The sequence below is a fragment of the Pleurodeles waltl genome, chromosome 4_1 (assembly GCF_031143425.1).
Source record: "Pleurodeles waltl isolate 20211129_DDA chromosome 4_1, aPleWal1.hap1.20221129, whole genome shotgun sequence".
NCBI lineage: Eukaryota > Metazoa > Chordata > Amphibia > Caudata > Salamandridae > Pleurodeles > Pleurodeles waltl.
This window is the reverse complement of record NC_090442.1, coordinates 605528553-605553017: the sequence shown is the minus strand read 5'-3', so window position 1 is coordinate 605553017 and position 24465 is coordinate 605528553. Positions and strand designations below refer to the sequence as shown.

General features: G+C 46.2%; 1 protein-coding gene across 11 annotated transcripts in view; it reads left to right on the top strand.

Annotated features, from left to right (window-relative positions):
• The window catches only part of MYBPC1 (myosin binding protein C1), a 362797-nt gene that overhangs the window by 151728 nt on the left and 186604 nt on the right, over positions 1-24465 (top strand). For all 11 annotated transcript variants that reach the window (XM_069229024.1, XM_069229023.1, XM_069229030.1 and 8 more), the window contains 3 exons: positions 731-897; positions 7431-7593; positions 21938-22044. In XM_069229024.1, the coding sequence (XP_069085125.1) occupies positions 731-897; positions 7431-7593; positions 21938-22044 (437 nt within the window). The remainder of the gene's footprint in view (positions 1-730; positions 898-7430; positions 7594-21937; positions 22045-24465) is intronic.

Here is a 24465-nt window from a genome sequence, read left to right as displayed (position 1 = left end):
AGACAGACTGATAAAATATTGACTTCACAAAACATGGACTTTGTGTGAAATTGATGTTTCAATATTGAATACATATTATCATGCCATACTTATCCAAATATGTACACATGTCACCACGCCCAAGATGCTGCATTGTAGGCCTCTGATGTCCTGTGCATAGCTCCACCCTTCTCACTGGTTTCAAATGATTTCTCTCTGAAGATCCTTTCTATGCCATCCATTCTCCTGTCTGCATCCTACACTTCTACAGTCTATCCATTCCTTCGACAGTTCCCCTCCTTAGAGCTAACTAGGACTTGTATCACAAGTTCTCTAGACCTCCGTTTCAATACACAGTTTGGCACCACAATTTGGGTCACAGTGATTTAGCATTACAAGTGATAAAAATCGCCTTTGGTGCTGAATTGCACTAGGCATGAGGGTGTGGAAGCAGAAGAAGAGAGGCCTGTTTAATATCTTTTTAAAAAAGTGGATCAGAAAAATCAAAACGAAAACAAAGAAATGTAAGATGAAGTGCAATCTTGGTTCATATTTGAGTTTTAGCATTCAACATAGAACCTTTATCATATAAACAATTTAATTATTACATATTATTAAATTTTTATTACTCTTGGAGTAGGTTATACTGTGTTTGTTTGTAGTTAAATTGTACAAGTAGATTGCATGATAGGGAAAACGTGTTCACTTTGTCTAATTAAAAACAAATGGTCAATAAATTATTCTATTACAGGTTTAAGAATGGGGTGGAGCTTACGAATGAGCCAAGATCACGATATCGACTGAAAGTTGATGGCAAAAGACATATTCTGATTATCGATGAGGCAAACAGAGGAGATTCAGCAACATACTCTGTAATGACCACAGGAGGACAATCAGCCTCCCAGCTCCAAGTTGAATGTAAGTACATGTTCAGGCTCCTGAGCTACAGGACGCTAAGAATGCGATCTGCATTTTGTTACATGGCAAGAGTTGGAAGGGTTGTGTGCCTTGTGCCGTTCATCACCGGATGTTATATTTGAATGACATGCAAAAGAGCAAACCACAAAATAGCCACGGATGTCTCATTATTTACTAGTAATCTTCATTGCTCGTGGTGGTGTTCTCCTCATCCCATTCATCACTAATGAGGTATATCCATCCCACCATACAGAAATAAAGAACAGAGTAATGCTAGTATATACAGCCCTCCCACTCATGCTGGATCCTACATAAGCAGTACCTACCCAGCATTCCACCAGAACTCCAAAGCCCTCCATATGAAGATCTGCAATTCATTAGAAAAGCAGGGTCATAATGAATGGGACAAGGACAACAGGACCAGGTGTAATGAAGATTACTGGTAAGTAATGAGACATTTCCTCTAGGTCCCCCTTGTCGGCATTCCCTTCATCACTAATGAGGAATACTCAAGCTCATTCTCCGGCGTTCACATAGCAAAGGAAGAAATAAACACAGAGAGAACACCACAAGAATGCAGCATCCCATAGTGATTTATTCAGGACATCGGAGTGGGAATTTTAAGAAGCAACAGAATGCAAAAAACCCAGACCAAAGTTATTATTATTACATAAAACATTCTGCAAACAATAATGTTTAACAAAAGTATTCGGGGTAGCCCATGTAGCCGCCTGACAAATCTCAGAAATTGAAACCCCCTTCAACTCTGCCCAGGTAGCAGCAACCGCCTGGTTGGATCTATTTAGAATCTCAGCCAGAGGAGGAGTACCAGAAAAATAATAGATTATAGAAATCAAGTGCTTGATCCATCTACTGGTGGGTAAAAAAAAGCCTTATCACCTTGAGTAGATGCCCTAAGAGAGACAAATTATCAATCAGTCTTATGAAAGGAGTTTGTCTTATCCAGATAGACTAAAAAGGGCTCTTTTAACATACAGTAGGTACCACTGGATTTCCAAATCAGAGTCACCATCAGTACTCAAGGCTGGAAGCATCATCTCCTGATCCCTGTGAAACTGCGGAGCCACATTTGGAACAAAGGAAGAATCCAGAGGGAGACCCACCTCATTGTCAGAAAAAGACAAAAATGCTTCAGTCACCATTAAAGTCCCCAATTGTCCAATCCACTTTGCAGAGATTATGGCCACCAGAAACACCACTTTAAGGGTCAAGAGCTTTATATTCACCAACTCTAAGGGCTCAAAAGGATGGATGCCTTTAGAACCGGAGGCAAATCCCACAATGAAAACAAAGGTTTTACCAAAGGCCTGGACATAGAAAAACCATGCAACAACTGTTGCCACCAAGTCTTCTGCATCAGCCAAATTGCCCAAAGGAGACATGACAGCTCTAATAGCTGCCCATTGGTCACACAATGTGGAAACTGACAGAGGCTTCTTGAAACCATAGCACAAAAACGGCAGAATATTATTTGGATGACATGAGGAGAAAGCTGGAGAGGCCCACACCACCTTTGAAAACCGCCCCAATGCCGTTTGTAAGATTTAAAAGTAGATGGTTTTCAGGACTGCTGAATTGCTTCAGCTAAATGGCATGCCAGACCCTTCCACTGTAACCCCTCCTCTTAATTTCCATACCGAGAGGCATATCCTCTGCAGAGACAGGAAGGGAGAGGTTCTGCAAGGGGAGGGAGAACAGGGAATCACCCATAGATCCTGGACCGTCAAATCCTTGAGCCTGAGAAACCATGAACGCCTGGGATAAAACAGGACCGCCATCACCCTGGGTTCCCACAACAGTCTGATTAGCAATCAGGGAATTAGATTAACAGGTGAAAATGCTTACAACAGCGGATCTGGCCAAGGCAGAGTTAAAGCATCCACCCCCAAAGCACCTTCCTGTGTACTGCTGGAGCAAAATCTGGAAAATTGTGCATTGTGCGGGGAAGCAAATAGGTCTGATAAGACACACTAAACCTCTTGCACAGTTGAAGAAATACTGCCCTGGTCAAAGACATTTTATGGGAGGAGGGAAAGATATGGCTGTGGGTATCTGCTACCTTATTGTCCAGTCCTCTGATAAGGACAACCACCAGAGACTGCAAGTGAACCTCCACCCACTGAAAAAGCAGGGTAGCCACAACATTTAAGGAACTGGACCAGGTCCTCCCAATTGTTCATTTAAGCAGCCATCATCATATAGTCTGATCTGACTACCAGGTTGCAAACTACAAGATATTGCTGGAATCCCATTCCTGCCCTGTACACAGCAGTGAGTTCCCTCCAATTGGAGGAACGTCTGCTTTCTTGCAGAGTCCATTTCACTTGCAGCAACCAGTCACCCAGAGTGGCTCCCCAACCAAAGGAACTGCCATCCTTTGTGAGAACCATCAGGGGATGATGCTAAAGAGCTATGCCCTTGGAAAGAGAGTCTAGCAGAGTCCACCACCTTAGTTCCCTGACCACTTATGTAGTCACTGGAACCATAAATTGGAAGCTCCCCAACTTGGAATCTCAAAACGAATGCAGATCAAACCTCAGAGGGCCAAGATGAAAATGAGCACAGGGCACCGTGAAGACTGCCACTGCCATGTGCCCTAGGAGCTTAAACCACTAATGCACTGGAAGGGAGACGTAGCCCATCACTTGCAGGGGCAGAGTCTCAAGACTGTTACTGTGGACTACGGAAGCAATACTCTGTTGAGAACCATGTGAAACCAGGCCCCGATTAAAGTCAGTTCTCTGGTAGGAGTCAACTGGCACTCCTTTTGGTTGAGAAGAAATCCATGCCCCTGAACATGAGAGCACGTCAAGCCCAGATCCTGAAGCAATTGCGCCCTTGTGGGAGAGTGAAGAAGCCTTTGTCCAAGTATGGATACAGGTGAATTCCTGGCAGATGAAAAGACACCACCAATGGAACCACCACTTTCATGAACACCTGAGCAGCTGACTTCAGCCTGAAAGGCAAAACCCAGAACTGAAAGTGCCTCTCCTTGATGCCAAACCTGAGCTACCTCTGGTGTTGTGGATGGATCAGGACTTGATAATAGACATCCTGGAGTTCCATGAGATGCCCCTAGACCATTAATGGAATTATCCTCTGCAGAGTTTCCATCTTAAAGGGAAGGGTCTGTATGAATTTGTTAAAGACCTTTAAATCCAACGCCATGTGAAAGCCCCATGTGGACCTCTCCAAGAGAAATACTATGGAGTAAAACACCCAGCCCCTCTCTGTCTTAGAGACTTCTGAGATCGCCACCTTCTGGAGAAGAGATTTTATACCCTGACAAAGGGCCAGTCTTTTTACTTCCTTTGAGGTCCATGGAGTTGATTTGACCGTATAGACTTTTAGGAGAGAAACAAACTATCCTGTACCCTTCTCAGTATCCCAAGTACCCATGCAGGAGAAGTAGATACCTCCCACTCCAGGAGAAAGCATTGGATCCTGCCTCCGACGCAACACCTGGCCAGCTACCATAAAGTCAGGATCTTGGTTTTGGAGTTGATTTAGCCTTCTTCTCACCCCCCACTTCTAGCCTGTAATTTCCCCTGGGAGTTGCGGCTGTCTACGATAGGATTGTCGAAAGATACACTTTGGCTGTAAAGCTGGCTCGTCAGAAGTGGGCTGATTTAAAGAAGAAGAAAGTTTCTTTTCTTTGAACAATTTGTGGAGCTTCTCATCTAGTGCAGCCCATAATAAATGATTGCATTGAAAAGGTAGCCTTATGACGGAAGGTTTTGTCAACACAGTCCATGCACCAGTATTTTAAAACCAAGCTCTTTAGAACAGCAATACATGCACTTCCAGAGAGAGCCATGGCTTTCACTACATCAAATGATATCTCCGACATATTCTCCAGTTGCTGCTCAATTTGTTCTAAAAAGCCAGAACAATCTGACGCATCACCCAGAGACCTGAATAGTTTCTTAAATGTTCTTAATGTCAAAAATCTGTGACGGAGCTACATAAGTTCAGTAGATGCCTGCCGTAAGGGCCAAATAAGAACCAAAACAGACCTTCTTTAATGTGGCGTCAATCTTTGTGTCAGTAGAGACTCTGATAACTGCATCCTCTGCCAGCAAAGTTCTCCCCACCAAACTAGCAACAGAAGAGTCAATAGGGAAAGAATCTGGAAGATTTTGCTTATAACTTAGCCATGAAATGCAGTAAGATTATTTTATCTGGGTCCTTCCATACCCACCTCAGGACCTCTGAAACATAAGGATGCACTGGAATGTCTACAGGTGCAGCACTTTGAAACTAAGTAGGGATCTAGAAGACATTTCCAACATCTCCTCCTCCAGAAATCCCATATTACTCTTTATATGCATTATTAACTCAGACAATAAGCCCTTTAAAATATATTTTCCTTTATGCTACTATGTGCCAGGAGCATCCTCATCAGAATCAAAAGTGGGCGATGACACAACTGGCAGTTTATCTCACCCCTGTGCCTTATCAGGAGCAAGCTCCAACAATGGTTCCCTGATAAGGTACGTGAGTCTTGCCTCATCACTATCTCTGCGGCGTTTTAGGAAGAGGGGGAGAAGATGATGAATCCAAGGAGGAAAAAACTCAACATGATGCCTCTTCCTCGAATGCATCCCCATAATGGAAGCTTAAAAATACCAGGAAAAAAGAAACCAGCCGTGTAGGTAAGGCGCCAAAGAAGCAGTACTCACCTCGTCCATTCTGCCTTAACTTGCTTGCGCCTCCCTTCAAGCCCAGCAGGCTAGAGGAGGCATCAACTCCAGCCGGCCTTCCTGCCAAGCTGGAATTGCGGGCAAGCAACCTGCACCAGGCCGCTAAAGTTCAGCAGGAGCAACCCTTTTCCTTGTCCTCTTCAACACCACCGGGCAGACAGAAAAAAGAACAGGTGGACTGTTGGTAGGTACTGCTTATGTAGGCTCCAGCAGGAGGGGGAGGGGCAGCATTTACAATCATTACTCTGTTCTTTTTTCTGTATGGCGAGAGGAATACATCTCATTAGTGATGAAGGGGATGAGGACAAGGGAGGCCTGGGGGTAACAGCTGATAGAAATAGTTGCCTTTTTCCCAAAATATTGTAATTATGTAAAATGGACCCGCCTACAAACCCCAGCACAGTTAGAAGAACATGTTAACGACTTTCTATTAGCTGTTAAACAGTAGCTATTTTATGTTTAGTTATTTTGATTGTTTGTATTGCTTGGGATGAGTGTTGTGGAGTATTTGGTTAGAGATCGTCATGTTGGACTTTTCCTAAATGTAGAACAAATTTCTGACTTTCATGGGTTCCACAGAGACTTGCAGGAGTACTCTGGGAAATCTGGACCAATGACAATTTTCCAAGAGTACTCACTTCCATAGAATTTGCATGTGCATAATTTCCACCAGGTTGAAAACACCACGGGGCTTATTTAGTGCGCTGCCCTCTGCCACAGGGAAAGGACAGAAACCCCCTGCGCTAGCACACAATGGGCTGAATAGCGCTGATGCAGGCCACCCTGCACCATGGTGCAAGGATACCTGTGTCGCAGACAGGATTGCTTCTGTGCAGGAAGGAACACCTTACTGCACAAAAACAATCCATGGAGACTTTTTCCTCTTTCTATACGTACTGCAGAAGGCAGCACACACAGAAAGAGACAAAAATAAGGAGAAATAAAGATATTTCTCCTCGAAGTGCCTCCACTTGTAAATCTGGGAACGCACCAAAACCCATGGGTGTTGCATGGGAAAACCCACTGCAATGCCTCTGGAAGGTCTCCCTGACGCACTGTAAGGCAACACAGCAACTTGCGTTGCATTGCCTTACACCATATCTACAAGGCCATGGAAAGCTACATAAAGTGGCTTTGTATGGCCTTGTACATATGGGCCTGCACAATGCGCCGCCGGTGCGTCACTGAAAGGTGCAGGGGGCTAGTCAATAAGACCCTTAATCTGTAAACTGGATGCACGTTTAACTTTTTCTTTTGCTTATTTCTCAGTGTGGATAATATTTTCAACACTGATGAGATCCTTTCCTACAGCACCATCGAACATATAGGTCATCCATCCATCGCTTCTGTAAATGCACTGCCTTCTGCTTTTGACTAACGTAAATTTGTGCGCGTGTACAGAATGCATAACACCTGCAAAATGCATAAGAATACAACCAAACTTTGGGGATATTCGCCTACTTTTGTAGGTAGGCCCACTCGTAAATGCCATAACCCGCTGTTAATTTGAGGTGATGAAACTTTACGTGGAATTTCCTTATTTGTAAATGTACTTTGAGATAGTAAAACTCCATCTAATCTGACTCTGTGAATCAGGGTTAGAAACCTACCCTCACAAGTGACTGTTTAGAACATCTAAGTTTAACTCTTCTGCACAAAAAGGTTCGAGAATCAGGCCCAAGGTCCTTCTTCGTGTGCTACCCCAGGTGTCAGGTGTGAACTAAAGAATGGGTGGTCCATCATGTCCTGAACCAATGAACCACCCCGTCTCCAGTCCCCCTACTGAGTTTGGTCTCCTATTTCTACCAGTGAGGCCACTGAAGATATTAACGCCGCTCACAGAAGTAACCGTGCTGCTGGGTAAAGAGATCAACTTGAAGTGTGAAATTTCGGAAAACGTAGCCGGACGTTGGTACAGAAATGGACAGCATATTCTGGGCAGTGATCGCATCAAACTGTATCACAAGGGAAGGTAGGTGTTATCGACTGGATGTTACTCTCAGTTTCAATCTGACATCTTAATGTGATTTATATCAACATTAGAAGGATGAAATGCAGCTTTTTTTACGCCTGATACATACATAAAATCAGAAATGTATTGCCATGGGTTTATATCAATGTTAGAAGTGAATTTCTTTATTTTCTAATGCTTAAATAATTTCGAAGTACTTATGGGAAGTTGTGACTGTCATAGCATTCCAGGACAGATCTTGTGTAAGTATTTATACGTAGTAAATGTACCACCTGTACATTTAAGAATGGATAAAATAAGACACAAATACATTTTACATGCTATTTCTTTGCTCATCCAGCGGGATTTTTTTTTCTACGTGGAGAAACACCTTTCTCTACAACCCCACTATTCTCACAGCCCCACCAGTCTAGGGAGGTTTCCTACCCGTTGTCACTCTGTGCATGGATGGAACCTGCCTTTGACAGGCGTTTATCTCCATCTGTACCCAGGGTGGAAATGTCCCTGGCTAAGGCTTGTTAAGGCTCACAAAGTTCACCTCCTTATGCAGACATCCCACTCTAGAACTCCCACAACCCATGTTAGAAGATGTGTTCATACATAAAAAGACCCCGTACTGATGATGTAATTTGCATGTTAGTAAATGCATTTATAAGTGTGGATTGGTATTTCTGATTAATACATGAGAACAAACACTAGCTGGTAAATGTATATTTTTGCGCATGTAAGTTCCACGTAAATGCACAAGTACCTTTGTGAATAGGGTCCTAATAATGACATGAGACTGTACTGCGGTGACTGATGGAAAGCAAGCTAGCACCTCACAGTCATTACTACAGGGGCGGCTCCTATTCAATGGCGAAGGAGCGTCATCCTGAAAGATAAAACAATATTTCTTTATTCTTTTATATTTCAGCTCCTAGCTCAGCCAGCAGCATGTTCAGGGCGGGGCGGGACTGGGCCACGGTTGGTGGGATGGGTAAGGAGGAGAGAATGCACCTAAGTGCGCATGTGGGTTTGGCCGGCTGCAGGTGGGCCAAACACACATGCGCACTGAGGTTTCTTCAACCCGGGCTGGAGAAACTGCACAGACTCCAGGGTTGTGTCTGACCAGTAGTCCAAGCCACTCAGCCCAGTCCTGACGCTGCGTTGATGCTAGCTTTAGCATGAAAGCTGTGCCAGGATTGCTGGGTAACCTGTGCTGGTGTCCCAGGGATTGCTGGGACATTAGAAAAGGATTGAGGCGGCCAGTGGCGATGGGAGGAGGAACTTTTTTTTTTTACATTATTTTTTCCATTCCCCCTGCCTGTCCCTCCCCTTGAAATTTGTGGTGGCTGCCGCTGCAACTGCTTAAGAATTTTCCAGGATGCCACATGCTCACCTGCATTTTCTATACAATAAAAGCAGCAATGGTTGAAGATTGGAGCACTCTGCTAAATATGTCCATTGTCTGAAAAGAGGCAAAAGGAATATCCACCCATTGTAATAGTGGTCCAAATTATCTGATCAAATGTGTGTACGTTTGGCACAAATGTAGTAGGGGAAGGTACACATGAGGGACACCCATATGTCTGCCAATAGAAACCATATATCCATCCCCAGCCAGTCAAAGGTTATGCCTACTACCCTAGCACCTAAATCCATCCCCAATCTTCCAAAGGTTATCCCATCTAGACTAGTACCTAAATTCATCCCCAAGCTGACAAAGATTATCTCAGGTACACTAGCGCCTAAATTCGTCCTCAAGCAGTCAAAGGTTATCCCAGCTACCTTAGTGCCTAACTTTGTCCTCAAGCAGTCAAAGGTTATCCCATCTAGATGAGCACCTAAATTAATGCCCAAGCTCCCAAAGGTTATCTCAGGTGCCCTAGCACCTAAATCCACTCTCAAGTTGCCAAAGGTTATACCAGCTACCTTAGTGCCTAGCCCCATGGCCCTCTTCCTTGCCTTAGTTCGTCAAATGCCCCTCTTCTTATAGTCAACTTTTATCAGCCCGGTAACTGCCTGTGGCACAGATTCTTAAGACCTAGGCTTCTGAGCTGAGTGGAAATACCAAGCCATGACTGGTGATAGTGGATTTACCACCTGCTTTTAGGCGTTTTTCTCCGCTCAAAACAAATGCTATGAACAAAAGCTCTTAGGAATGCTCCCCACCTTTGTGTGGGTTCATGGTGTTTTTACTCTGTCACTGATGCAATCAGAATGCATCAAAGAAGCAACGTTTGCGGAAAACTCAAATTGCATGCAACAATTAAACAGAACTGCATTTGCCCCCCCCCCAAATGCTAATAGTGTTATACTATTTATGCATTTCTTGTTTGTCAATGACGCAGGTACTAATATCATTCTCACTCACCTTGCTGTAGGCACCGCTTAAAAATACCATAATTTATATTATGCTGAGGTCTTGCAATGGCTGAGTATTTTCGGGCGAAGAGCAATTATTTAAATAGGAGTTTGGTTTGTATTCCTTAGAAGGATGAACGGTCCAGGCCCTGTAGCTAATGTTCAGACAATGGTGTCTGAATTTGTACACATATTTGAGATGCTGTTTTGAGTCACCACCATAGCAACTCCAATAGAACTCAGTAAAGACACAGTACTACCGGTAAAAACATATACCAGAGGTCATTGCTGTAGGAAATCACTCTGGTTTAATCTATATCTATTGGAGCTAAAAAAAAGAATGCAAATGTCTGAAGAGAAGGTGGAGGAAGTCCTATGACAATAATATGAAATTCAAACACAGGAAAACTATTAGGAACTACCATGAAAAAGTAAAAACTCCCCAAGCCTCCTACTACTCTACCAAAACAGAAAATTCATCTAATTCTCCCAAAGAGATCTTCCAGATCTTTGAAGACATTATTCAGCCTGTTCTATCTAATGCATCTGTAGAGGCTTCTTCAAAGCACAGCAGCAAGCCGGTGCTCTTCTTCCAAAGAAGATAATGGATATTTATTCTGCCTTTCCTGTTAAGTCAATCTAGGAAGTCAATCAAGCTAGCCAGCCCATTTCACAGCAATCGGATGCCAAGCTCTTGGCTTTTCTAGCCCTTACGATTGAAGCTTTGACAGATTTTCTGCGTGTGGTAAAATCTGAGTCTCCTTTAGACCCTGCTCCTCCCTCTATTCTCTCTCAGGGGTCAGACACAATAGCCCCTGCTCTGACTGCCCTACTTAACTTATCATTTCAAACTGGTCTGATTTCTCCCCAATGAAAACATGCAGTGGTTAAACCTCTGCTAAAAAAGAGCAATCTTGACCCTTCTCATCTGAATAATTACAGGCTGATCTTGCTACCAGTTGCCATCGAGCTTCTGGAAAAACACATTAACAGATATATCTGATAGAGACTTCTAGTTGTAGATTTCTTACCTTAGAATTTTCCCCCAGGTGTCAGACTGGATCTGGAGATTTTTTCTTTGAGCAATACCCTTGCGCGTCGGTAGGTGCGTCAATCGACTCCGCGGGCGTCATTGGCATCGTAGTCGCCATGATGACGTCGGGAGTAGTACATAGGAGCGGCCCCAGCACAGTGATGTCAGTTCTTTTCTTTCCGCACCCCACGCTGATCCAGAAAGAGCTACCCTTGGTCACTTTTTGACTGACTTTGACTCTTTGGTTGACTTTGGTGAGTCGAGGGATGTCCCCGAAGACTGGTTTCACACTGTGCGAGGACTGTCACTACATGATGTTGGTGACGGTTCCACATCGGGTCTGTTTGTGGTGCCTGGAGCGTGACCATGACCCGAACTTGTGCTCCGAGTGCCGGGCCATGCACCCGAAGGCCTTGAGGGAGTGGACCCTCAAGCTTATAGTGACCCGACGCTCAATTCCATGTAGGTCTCAGTCTCGCTCAAGGGGAAGGTCTCAAGACCGGTCGCAGAGCCACCACCACTCTTCTTCTTCGAAGTCTTTGGGTCAAGGTAAGAAGAAGAAGTAAAAAAGATCCTTTCATCCTTCGACTTCGCCCTGTCGCTCGGCTGATGCGATGCAAGAGGATCATCGACGCTTGAGGCCTCCATCTTCGGAGCCTGCTTCTGGGTATGCTCCTGCTCCTGAGTTTACGGGAGCCAGGGCGACCCTTGCCCAATTAAAGGAGTTTTATGAAGCCATGCGCCTTATTTTTAGGCAGGCCGACCCCGCTACGGCGCCTTAGGGCCCACGGGGTTCGGTTCGGGCCCAGGTTCTGCACTGCCGGTTCTGGCTCCAGCCACCAAAGTCCCCACTGGATCTGCATAGGCGCTGGTCGTATCATCAAGACCTTTCCCGGCACCAGTTCGATTGTCGACGCTCCCGACGTCAGTGGTGCCCACCATCAACGTGGACCCGATCCTGATCCCCAACGACTGGGAGTCAGACTGGCATCAGCCAACGCTACCTCCTTCTTCAATAGGGCCTATTCAGCCCAGGTTGGATTCTGACCCTTTTTCTTATGGATACGAATTCTGGGAAGGATTGGAGGGGTCACTGAACCCTTATCAATACCAGGATGACCCTAACTTGGACTGGGCATAGGAGCTGGGCGAGGCCAGTGGTCTGGATACCTCTCCAGACGCGGGCATGATGTCTCCTCCTACCGTGGCTATGGCGTACGGAGCAACTTATTACATGGTTATCGGTAGGGCGGCTGGGATCCTCAGTCTTGAGCTGTCTACTGTTCAGGTCAGGCTAATCTCATGACAGAGGTGCTTCAACCAGGAGCTTCCACATCTGAGCCTCTTCTTCCATTCAATGAAGCCCTTACCGATGTCCTTTTGTGTACCCAACACAGGGACTCCTATGAACAGGACTATCGCGCGCCGCCATCGGCCCGCCCCGAGCGACCCTAAATTCCTGTACCAACACCCTACGCCTGAGAGCCTTGTCATCCATGCACCCTCATCCTCGGGCGCATTCCCTTTTGCACCACGGATAGGGAATCAAAAAGGTTGGAAAAATTTGGGAAGAAGATGTTTTCTTCCTCCAGTCTTGCACTGCAGTCAGTGAACATCGCATGGCTTTTGGGCCGCTATATCCACTCTCTGTGGGACACAGTCACACAAGTTCTGCCGCATGTACCAGAGGAGGCCCATGCTATCGTCTCCCAAGCTGTCACCAATGGGAGAGATGCAGCAAAGTTCACTATCAGATGTGGGAAGGACACAACCGACTCTCCTGGTAGATTGGTTGTGGCAACGGTGGCCTTGAGGTGCCACACCTGGCTACTTACATCTGGTTTCTCAGGGGATGGCCAACATACTCTTATCAATCAATTAATCAATCAAGTAATTTACAGAGTGCGCTACTCACCTGTGAGGGTCTCAAGGCGCTGGTGGGGGGGGGGAAGATCACTGTTCGAACAGCCATGTCTTGAGGTTTTTTCTGAAAAGCAGGAGGTCTTGGGTCTTGTGGAGGTTGGTGGGGAGGGAGTTCCAGGTCTTGGGGGTGAGACAGGAGAATGATCTGCCTCCTGTGGTGGTGCCTTAGATGTGGGGGACTGTGGCGAGTGGGAGGTCAGCGGATCGGACTTGGCGGGTGGGAGTGTGGAAGTTCACTCTTTTGTTGAGGTAGGTTGGGCCGGTGTTGTGGAGGGATTTGTGTGCATGGATGAGGATTTTGAAGGTGATCCTTTTGTCTATGGGGAGCCAGTCAAGGGATTTGAGGTGTGGTGAGATGTGTTCATGGCGGGGGAGGTCCAGGATGAGGCGCGCGGCTGTGTTCTGGATTCTCTGGAGTTTGCGCTTGAGTTTAAGTGTGGTGACGGCGTAGAGGGCGTTACCGTAGTCTAGCCTGCTGCTGATGAGTGCGTGGGTGAGGGCTTTCTGGTCTCTGTGGGAATCCATTTGAAGGTTTTTTTCAGCATGCGGAGTGTGTTGAAACAGGAGGATGTGAAGGCGTTGATTTGCTGGGTCATGGAGAGGGAGGGGTCCAGGATGATGCCAAGGTTGTGTGCGTGGTTTGCGGGGGTAGGTGCAGGGCCTAGGGGGGTGGGCCACCAGGAGGCATCCCATATGGTTTTGTGGGGGCCGAAAATGATGATTTTGGTTTTGTTGGAGTTGAGCTTGAGCTTGAGGTGGTTAGCTGCCATCCAGGCGGCGGTGTCAAGGAGTGCAGCGTGGAGATTGGTTTTGGCGGTAGTAGGGTTGCGGGTGAGGGAGAGGATGAGTTGGGTGTCGTCTGCGTAGGTGATTCCGTGTGGTTGCAGGATGTTGGCTAGTGGGATCATGTAAATGTTGAAGAGTGTGGGCCTGAGGGAGGATCCTTGGGGGACTCCGCAGATGATTTTGGTGGCAGTGGATTGGAAGGGTGGGAGGCGGACTATTTGGGTTCTATCAGTGAGGAAGGAGGTGAGCCAGTCTAGGGCTTTGTGTCGAATCCCAGAGTTGTGGAGGCATGTGCGGAGTGTGTGGTGGCAGACAGTGTCAAAGGCTGCGGAGGGGTCTAGGAGTATGAGTGCGATGGTCTTGCCCTTGTCGACTCTGGTTGTAATGTCGTCAGTGCATGCGATGAAGGCGGTTCCCGTGCTGTGGTTCTTGTGGAACCCAGATTGGGAGGGGTCGAGTGTGTGGTTTTTCTCGAGGAAGTGGTATAGACGGGCGTTCACTAGTTTTTCAGTGACCTTGGTGGGGAAAGGGAGGAGAGAGATGGGGAGGTAGTTGGAGAGGTCGTCAGGGTCAGCTTTGGGCTTTTTTAGGAGTGTAGTGACTTCCGCATGCTTCCAGGGGTCTGGGAAGGTGGCGGTGTCGAATGAGCTGTTGATTATTTCTCGGAGCTTGGGGGCGATGGTTGGGCTGTCTTTGTTGTAGATCCGATGGGGGCAGAGATCAGAGGGTGATCCAGAGTGGATGGAATTCATTGTTTTTTTCCGTTTCTTCGTCGGTGGTTGGGGCCTAGGAGGTGAGTAGGCTGGGAGGGGTGTGAGGGTGGTCTGTGTTGGACGGGTGGGGGGTGTGTGTGGTGGGTGTGTGTGGTATGAAGCTGTTGTGTATGTCCATGATTTTGCAGTGGAAGTGGTTTGAGAGGGAGTTGCAGAGGGTTTGTGTGTGCGTGGGGTCTAAGTTGCTGGCTTCGGGTTTGGAGAGCTCTTTGATGATGGTTAAGAGTTCTTTGCTGTTTTGGTGGTTGTTGTCTATGCGTTCCTTGTAGTGTGCTCTTTTGGTGGTGCTTATGAGTTGGTGGTGATTGCTAGTGGAGATGCCCTTTAATGACAAGACGGACTCGGCTTTGGAGAGGTTCAAGGACTTCCAGGCTACGGCTCGGTCCCTCGGCCTTTCTACTGCCCCTCGTCCCCAGCAGTCTGCCTTTCGCCCCTTTTGTGGCAATGAAAGGAGCTCCCTGTCACATTCCTTTCCCAGCCACTGTGCCACCCATGCTGTTCAGCTGCTGCATGGCCGGGGACGCAGAATCCCACATGGACGTGGGACAGGGAACCAGAGGTCTGCCCAATTCACCCGTGCCCCCGCTGCAGCCTCCAAACCCTCCGAGTCCGTTCCCTCACTCCGGTCCAGTTGGCTGCAGGATTCGCCATCACCTGCCCCACTGGGAATCCATCACTATGGACAGGTGGGTTTTGCAGATCGCTCGAAGAGGCTACTGCCTCCCCTTCAAATCTGCCCCACCAGCCATGCCTCCATCAGTCAGCCATATTCCAGAGGATCATTTGGCACTTCTACACCAGGAAGTTGCAGCTCTCATGGCCAAGGGAGCCATAGAGAAGATCCCTGCATCAGAAGTAGGTTGTGGTTGTTATTCCTGCTACTTTCTGGTGTCCAAGAAAGGCAAGGGCTTACGTCCTATTCTAGACCTTCGGGACATCAATCTCTTCCTCAAAATGCTCACCGTGGCTCAGGTCCTGTCTGCCTTGGACCCAGAGGACTGGATGGTAGCGTTGGACTTGCAGTATGCTTATTTCCATATTCCCATCCTGCCTGCCCACAGATGTTACCTACGATTTGTGGTAGGTCATGAGCACTTTCAGTTTACCATGCTCCCCTACAGCCTTCACAAAAGTGCTGGCGGTGGTTGCAGCTCATCTGTGCAGGTTGGGGGTTTCAGTCTTCCCCTACCTCGACGACTGGCTGTTGAAGGTTGACTCGCCCCAGAAAGTCGTCTCCCACCTTCAGACTATGGCAAACTTTCTGCACACGCTGAAGTTCATTATAAACGTGCCGAAGTCACACCCGACTCCCTCTCAGATGCTCCCTTTCATCTGAGATTTTCTGGACACAGTGCAGTTTCGGGCCAATCCTCCCGAAAAGCGAGTCCAGGATATTCAGGCTATGATTCCAATCTTTCAGCCTCTATCCTGGGTTCCGGTGAGACTGACTCTGAGGCTGCTGGGCTTCATGGCCTCCTGCATCCTGCTAGTGACACATGCCAGATGGCATATGTGGGCTCTGCAGTGGGATTTGAAGTTCCAGTGGGTGCAGCATCAGGGAAATCTCTCCGACATGGTCCACATCTCGAGGGGAACTGCGAAAGACCTGCAGTGGTGACTTTTGAATCCGCATTGGGTCAATGGCAGATCCCTCTCCCTTCCTCAACCAGATCTATCCATAGTGAAGGATGCATCACTTTTGGGATGAGGCGGCCACATGAGAGAGGTGGAGATCAGAGGCCTCTGCTCTCCGGCGGAGTCTGGGCTCCATATCAATCTCTGTGGAGTTCCAGGCGATCAGGCCTGCGTTGAAAGCATTTCTTCCCTCTCCCAAAGGGAAAGTAGTGCAAGTATTAACAGACAACACCTCCATGTGGTACTGCAACAGGGCGGAGTAGGTTCCAGGACCCTTTGTCAGGAGGCACTGCGCCTCTGGACATGGCTGGCACATCAGGACATTACCCTGGTGGTTCAACATCTGGAAGGCTCTCTCAACGCCAGAGCAGACAAACTCAGGCGTCGATGCATAGCCGATCATGAATGGCATCTCCATCCACGGGTGGTGCAAGATCTCTTTCACATTAGAGTTTCCAAGGGGACACTCGCTCAGAGACGCTTTTCATCTCGAGTGGAACTCCAGCCTCCTTTACAATACCTTTCTGCCTATACCACTGCCAAAACCCAGAGTTTTCAAGAAGATCAAGAACAACCAAAACCCAGAGTTTTCAAGAAGATCAAGAACAACCAGGCCCAAGTCATCTTGGTGGCTCTGGACTGGGCACGGAGAGTATTGTGTCCAGAGCTATTGAGCATGGCTACCGATCCTCCACTAAGACTGCCTCTTCAGGAGGATCTTCTGTCACAGCAGCAGGGGACGGTTCTCTACCCGAACCTGTCCAATCTCCGCATTCGTGCTTGGACAATGAGCAGCAGCAGTTGACAGCTTTTGACCTTCCACCTGAAGTCTGTGATGTTATCTTGGCAGTCAAGCGTCCCTCCACCAAAACAGTATACGCCTGTCGTTGGCATAAATTTGTGGCATGGTGTACCAACTAATCTGTTAATCCCCTCTCTGCTCCTCTTTCTAAGGTTCTTTTGTTCATTTTCTCTTTAGCCCAGCAGGGCTCTGCTTTGGGCACCCTTAAAGGTTATTTATTGGCTTTTTCAGCCTTTCTTAGGTTGCCTGATCATCCTTCACTCTTTAAGTCTCCTATTGTCAGTCGATTCCTTAGGAGTCTCACCCATTTATTTCCTCCCACTCCCATTTATCATGCCTTAGTGGGACCTTAGTCTTGTGCTTACTTTCTTAATGTGTACTCCCTTTGAGCCAATGCACAATTGTCCCTTACGGCTCCTTGCTTTCAAGATTGTTTTTCTTGTTGCCATCACTTATGCTTGCAGAGTGAGCTTCAGGCTCTTTCTTCTATGCCCCATACTTGTCTGTGCACCCTGACAAAGTGGTGTTACGCACTAAGGCTTCCTTCCTTCCCAAAGTCGTTACACCTTTTCTTGTAGGCCAGTCCATCACCTGGCCTACTTTTTACGTCCACATCCTTCTCAAGAGGAGGAGAGACTCCATCATCTGGATCCAAAAAGAGCATTGGCGTTGTATCTCAATCATACTAAAGATTTACCGGTGGACAATCAACTCTTTGTTGGATTTGTGGGTGCAAAGAAAGGGAAACCATCTCTCGATGGGTACTTCTTTGCATCAAGATTTGCTACGCTTTGGCTAAGAGGCAACCCCCTGAGGGCTTGTGCAGTCATTCCACCAGAGCAACTGCTGCTTCCACTGCGTTAGCACACAGAGTTCCTGTCCTGGATATCTGCCAGGCAGCTACATGGGCATCCTTATACACGTTTACTAAATATTACTGCCTGGACAGTCAGGTCCGTTGGGACAGCTACTTTGATCGTTCAGTTCTGCAGGACTTTCTAGTATGATCTTTGTTCGCAGCCCATCTCCGAGGATGCCATTGCTTGAGTATCCATTCTAAGGTAAGGGATCTGCAACTAGAAGTCTCTATCAAATGTACACGTTACTTACCTTCGGTAGCGAAAAATCTGGTAGAGATATGTTCTAGTTGCAAATTTCTTACCGACACACCCATCCTCCCTGCTTGCAAACTGATTTCTAGGGATAGGGCTTCCCCATTCAGGACCTTAGCTCTGGCGTACCAGTTTCAGTGCTCTTCGCGACTCTGCGCTTTGGTGTGGAAAGTCGTGAAAAGAAACTGACGTCACTGTGCTGAGGCGGCATCTATTTACTACTCCGACGTCATCACGGCGACTACAACGCCAATGACGCCCGCGGAGTCAAAGGTATTGCTCAAAGAAAAAATCCCCAGATCCAGTCTGATGTCTGGGGGAAAATTCTAAGGTAAGGAATCTGCAACTAGAACATGTCTCTACCTGATATATCTACCAGGTAAGTAACTTGTTCCTCTCTGGCTTTCTTGAGGAACATGAGATCTTACATTCCACGCAAATGGGATTTAGAACTAAGCACAGTACTGAGACAGCATTGCTGTCAGTGGGTGAAGACCTAAGATATTGCCTGGATCTAGGAGGCTCTGCTGCCATCATTCTCCAAGATCTCAATGCAGCCTTTGATACTGTGGACTATACCATTCTTATGCAAATAACTTTTAATGTAATTATCAATGGCCTAGCTCTAAAATGGCTTACTTCTTTTTTGGAGAATGGTACCTTTCTGGTATTTGATTGGTCTTGTTTTTCTGACACTCTGGCCCTCATAATGAACATGTCAATCCGGACAACCATGCCGGTGGTGGCAGTAATTGCTGCCAACGGCATAGCGGTCCAGATTGCCATATTACAAACTAGGCTGAACTGCCACGGTTGAAACACTGCCACCGCCAGGCTCCCGCCACCAGGCATCCTGGCGGTGGTGGCGTTTCAGATCCAGATCTGATAAGGAGTCAAAGTCCACCAGCCTTTGCCAGGGAAAGGCTGGCAGAATGAGTGGTTAGGGGACCAAATGCACAGCCCCATCACGCATTTCACTGCCCGAATTACGGGCAGTGAAATGTGCCACGGGTGCTGCTGCACCTGTCGCACTGCCACATTGCCACTGCTCCATTTTGAGCCGAAGTCAATGTTCAGGCCCTGTTTCCAGCTGGGCTGACGGGCGGAAACACTGTTTCCGCCCGCCGGCCCAGCTGGATGTTCATTATGTAGCTGGCGGAGGTTTGTTGGTGCTGGCAGTCTTCTGTCGACCATCAGCGCAGATCTCGGCAGGGAACCCTGCAAGATCATAATGACCACCTCTGTGTCTAAATTGTGGGGTGCCACAGGGGCCTCCTCTAAGTCCGACAGTTTTCAATATTTACATGCACCCATTTGCAGAGATTGTGTGTCCTTATGGACTGTTGTTGGTTTCCTATGCTGACGACACTCAGTTGGTTATATTATTCTCTTCAAACCCCAGCGTAAGTCAGTCTCAATTAAAGCTCTGTCTTCAGGATGTGGCCAGATGGATGGCGGATTGTTGGCTAAAACTGAATGAAGTTAAGACAGAGGTCATGCTATTGGGCAACAAACTCCGGCATAAGACTTTGTTTCCTGCCCCGGAGGTTCTAGAGACTTTACCACCCCCGAAAAGTGTAATAAAAAGTCTGAGGTTTTGGCTGGATTCCAGCCTTACTATGGATCACCAAGTGAGAAAGCTTGGTGCCATTTGTTTTAAAGTGCTGAGGCTGTTGAGGAAAATCTTCGTTATTCCTCCCTTCTTAGCTAAACAGCTAAGTGTCCAAGCCCTTGTAATCTTGTGTTTACATTACGGCAATGCCCTTTATTTTGGTGCACCTGAGAATGTAGCGAAGAGGATGCAGGTCATTCAAAATGCTGCAGCTCGCCTTCTTATGAACATTCCACGGCATCAATCTGCCAAAAATACCACAGCTGCTCTCCACTGGCTCCGGGTAGAGCAACAAGTACAACTTAAGGTCCTCTGCATTATGCACAAGGCTGTTCATAATAGGAGTCCTTCCCTTCTAAGGTCCTTGGCCTCCTACTATATCACCCGTAGGCCCCTCAGATAATCTACGGCCTCCCTGATGAAGATTCCCAAATTCCGTAGATCTCGATGGGGTGGATGAACCATGGCCTACAGAGCGGCTAAACTTTTGAGTTCTCTTCCACTGGAGCTTCGTCAACATGGCCAAGAAACTGTCCTTCCATCAGGCTGTGAAAACCTGTCTGCTAAGGGATTCGTTTAGGTGTATCTAGCAGTCTGTAGGGTCCATTTTAGCGAAAGGAGGCCTTCTGGTATCCATGGGAAATACAAAACCTATGAACTAAACAAAAGTTATTGACATCATCCTTGTCATGCCCCGCACAGAAAAATGAGCGACAATTCATTTGTGCCGGGCCTCCGACTCTGGAATACTCCAACTCTCCTCACCTTAAGGCAGGCCCATAAACAAGCATTAGCAAAGCACAGTGGTCTGGCTTTTGGGTGCTATTGACTTTAGCAATGCTGAACAACATTGGTAAAAAGCAATGCTTTTTCCCAGTGCGGTTTCATATTGGTGAAACCAAAAAAGCTGCAATGGCACAGACACTGTTGGTGGTAGTTTCATTCTTTCGGTGCGCAGGCTTCATTATGCATGCATGTGCCTACAGAATGACACAGGCATCATTTTCTTTTATTTTTTTTTGATCGATCTAAAATGGAAAGCACCACATATACACATATCCTTAGAAAAATACATTGCAGGTGCAAGAAGGAGATTCTGTGAAGGGCCGACAGCGATTTCCTACATAATATGCATTTAGCAAACATTTATTTTAAAAAATGGTGGGGGGGCAACTGAGGGGCGAGTGTGGGAGTGGGTATAGGAAAGCAATTAAGAGTGGGCAGGGGCATGAGAAAGAGAGAGCAACATGAAGGTAGCAAGAGAAGAAGAAGAAGAAGACAGCAACATGGGTGCAGTAGGAGCAGTACACCAGGGAGACAGAGGCATGGAGCATGCACAATTTAAGGGGGCTCACTATTGAGAGACTGGGCAGCTGAGAGAGAGAGACAGAGCAAACACAGGGCATGTGGGCTGGTATTTTATGGGGAGAGAAACACAAGAGTGAGAGAGCTGGAGAACAAAGGCACTCTGATGGAGCACTTAACCTAATAGAAAAAAGTAGTTTTCTAACAGTGAGCAGTGGAAGGACACAATCCAGTCACGTTAAGGGGATGGTTAAGAGGCTGTACTGCAGGCCTAAGAGAAAATGCAAGATGGACAAGGAAAGCCATTAAATAAGAAACAAGCAAATGAGAGTGACAGTGAAGCCATCCAATGGTAATCAATGAGTGGGCTGTAAGGCCTGTAAAGTCTAGGTAAACCCTAATAGGCTTTTTGTTCCTTGTGCTGTCTGGTAGGCTTGACCTAAAAATGTCCTCTTCCCCATCTCAGGAGCTAGTTAACCTCTTGAGTTCTTACACTGTGTTTAGCCTGACCTCCAACTACCCAGCCACTAATGAGAGCATCTACGTCATAAGGTAACATAGTGAAACCAAAAGTATGAGATGCCAGCAGTGTTGGTCCCACCACTCACCTTCTTAAGATACTTTGTTCCATCTAACTTGGCATGACTATCATTCCACTGAGGCTGCAATAGGTCTCTCACATCTACGAGGCCCTAAAACCACTTGCCTACCAGTGAACTCATGGGGCTCCTCTACAACTTCCATGCAGTTAATTCTGTCCCAGTGATCACCAAAAAACAGCAACTGTGAACTAAATGCTTGTGATACATACTACTTATAAGTATTTCTGCAGAAGTGTCAAAATGTCTATGCAGACGTCTTGCTGACTTCTGGCAACCTTTCCAAATCTAGCATGATTTGAACTGTGCGCTACTTACAATGATGAAACTAATTAAATGTAAGCACAATTGCGCAATCAATGGTTTCTACTCTATAGACTATGTTTAATTTTTAACCATGCTCGTTTTATCTTTAAAGAATCCACAGGTTAATCATAGAAAATTCCCTGGTGGAAGATGACGGAGATTATGCATTTGTTCCAGACCTCTACTTGGTGAACATCCCCGGCAAAGTCCATGTGATAGGTAGGTGCTGATGCTGCTCGGGGTTGGAGTTAACTCACATTATGGGCTGTGTGCCTTTCTATGTTCATGTCATCTCGCTTACTTTTGGTTAAGTACTGGGGATTAGGAAGTCCATTATTCAGGACAGTGAGGTCACAACCTTAGCAATAGAATTGACATGGCTGCAAAAGATGCTGTAACGTATGTGGTTACTTGTCTTGAACTAAGCAGTAGTTTACTGGGACTTATCACCAACTTTCGATGATGAAAAAACCCAGATCTGAGACATTTGTGCTCCAGTGTTTCCCAGTGCTGCCCACAGTAAACACAACCTGATGCTTACTGTATGCAAGGACTGTTAGAGTTAGACACTGCTGTCACTAATCTGTGTCCTGAGGTACATATAAAGTACAAACATCTGCTAGCAGTGCCTTCATTTAAGGGTCGTCATTGTGGTGGCAAAAAATATTTTCTTTCACCATGTAGCTATTTTCTGGGATATCTTGTCTGAGGATTTTCATCAATTGCCCTATTTCTTGACATCCAGGAAGTGTGTATAATCGCTGCTGTTCTACATACGGCTTTTGTGTTTCTGCTTCGTCCACCTTCTTCTCACTGAACAGATGCCCTTTTTGGATTTTAAATCAATCTAGAAATGGAACTGGAATTGGAATTCTGTTTAATTTCTGCTAGCAAAGAGTTTGATAGGTATCTTCCAAGAGTTTTAAACCAGCAGTCATTTAAAATGAGCACCCTACCAGTGTTCGTCCCTTGGAAATGGTACCAAATTTGACAATTTAAATTAAATACATTTACAGCAGTAAAATTGCAATCCAGCCCGCAAAAACAAAATCAGAACAGCTTAGCATTTTACCGAACAAGTTGGGTGATCTACGCACAGAGATTGATGTCGTAGACACCATATAAAATCCCACAAAACAGAAGCTACAATCGTCATCTTTGAAACCGGTGCGAAGCCTGCAATAGTTCAAGGTGTATTATAGGCAACTCGTTGTGTGCAAGATGGATTTTGTCGAGGACCAGTGACAGATCAAATGTGATCCTGGCCACAACACTGGTGCACCCAAGACTCTCTTCTGGCCATCGATGATTGGGTCTAGGATGGGCTTCAATCTATTTGACTGAACAGCACTTCACTGGAACGGATTAAGGCAATGAGAAATATTAATAAAACAACAAAGCAATTGGGTTAATACACGTATTCTTAGTTTTGCTGGAAGGGTAGGTAAGCGAACTGGACAAAGCTATAGCCTGCTCATCAACGGCACAAATAAGTTGAAACCTCCTTTTGAAACCTTCAGGCATAAGGCCAGCAAACCTGTGAGTGAGGCCGCTGTAAGGTGAAGGTATTCCCATGTTGACAACACTTTATTTCCATTCCTAATGAATCTGACACTTAGAAAAATATCAATTTCAGATCCTTTGGAAAAACCTTGCCAGTGCTTTGAAAACAGACGTGAATCCAGTGTCTGATACTCAGACAAGATCATGGGACTAACCACACCCTGTAAAACAAGGTTCCACTCTGGACAGCGCTATAGAAACAACTCTAATTTGACGGTTCTTGACAAATGAAAGTTTGGACTTCAGGAATCCCGAAGATGGAATGGAGTGAACTGGACTCTGTTCATTTCAGACTTCAAAATGTGTTATGGGCTTCGCACTTCACAGAAGAAAATAATTCAGTCAAGTTTGTGACATGCCTGCGCAACAGATTTTCACATTTTACTGAATAAAAACTACTTTGATATCTGCTACAATCGTCGTGAGTAGCTGAGTGGACGGTTGGTACTTTTATTCGCCATTGGCATCTGCTGCTGATAACTCTTTTAAGTTTTGCAGATGGCTGAGGCGACAGCTGCAACCCAGGGAAAGGTCTGATGAATGTGACACAGTAATAAGTATTTGTGGACTCAGTGTCAAATAAGCTGTTCAAACATGGCGCCTTGCTCGACCTCCAGGAAGATCAGACTCTGTCTGGACATGGTTCATTTAATTACGGAGCTGACATCGAGCTGACCCCTGGCATGAGTGAATTAAAAACTGTATATATCAATCAGCTGAGTCTCCATGAAATATTCTATGTTTACTTCTGGTGGGATCATATAGTCCTTATGGTTAGCAATACGTTTCAAAGACGCAGGGAGACATCTAGACATTCAGAAAGTAACTATAATCTAATGAACATTGAAACATGCCCACGGCATAGTTACAAGTTCATGCTAAATTTACACTGCTAAAATTGAAAATGACATGTACATTGTGGGGACAGTCAACAAGCTGGATACTTCCACAGTACCAAGTCTATAAAGTCTATAAGGTCTAATGTATAACATGTTACAAAAGGTTGCCTATCATATCCCAAGACACTGCTGTCATTTATTTACAGACATGTTCTGATTTCAAAACATATCAGCAATA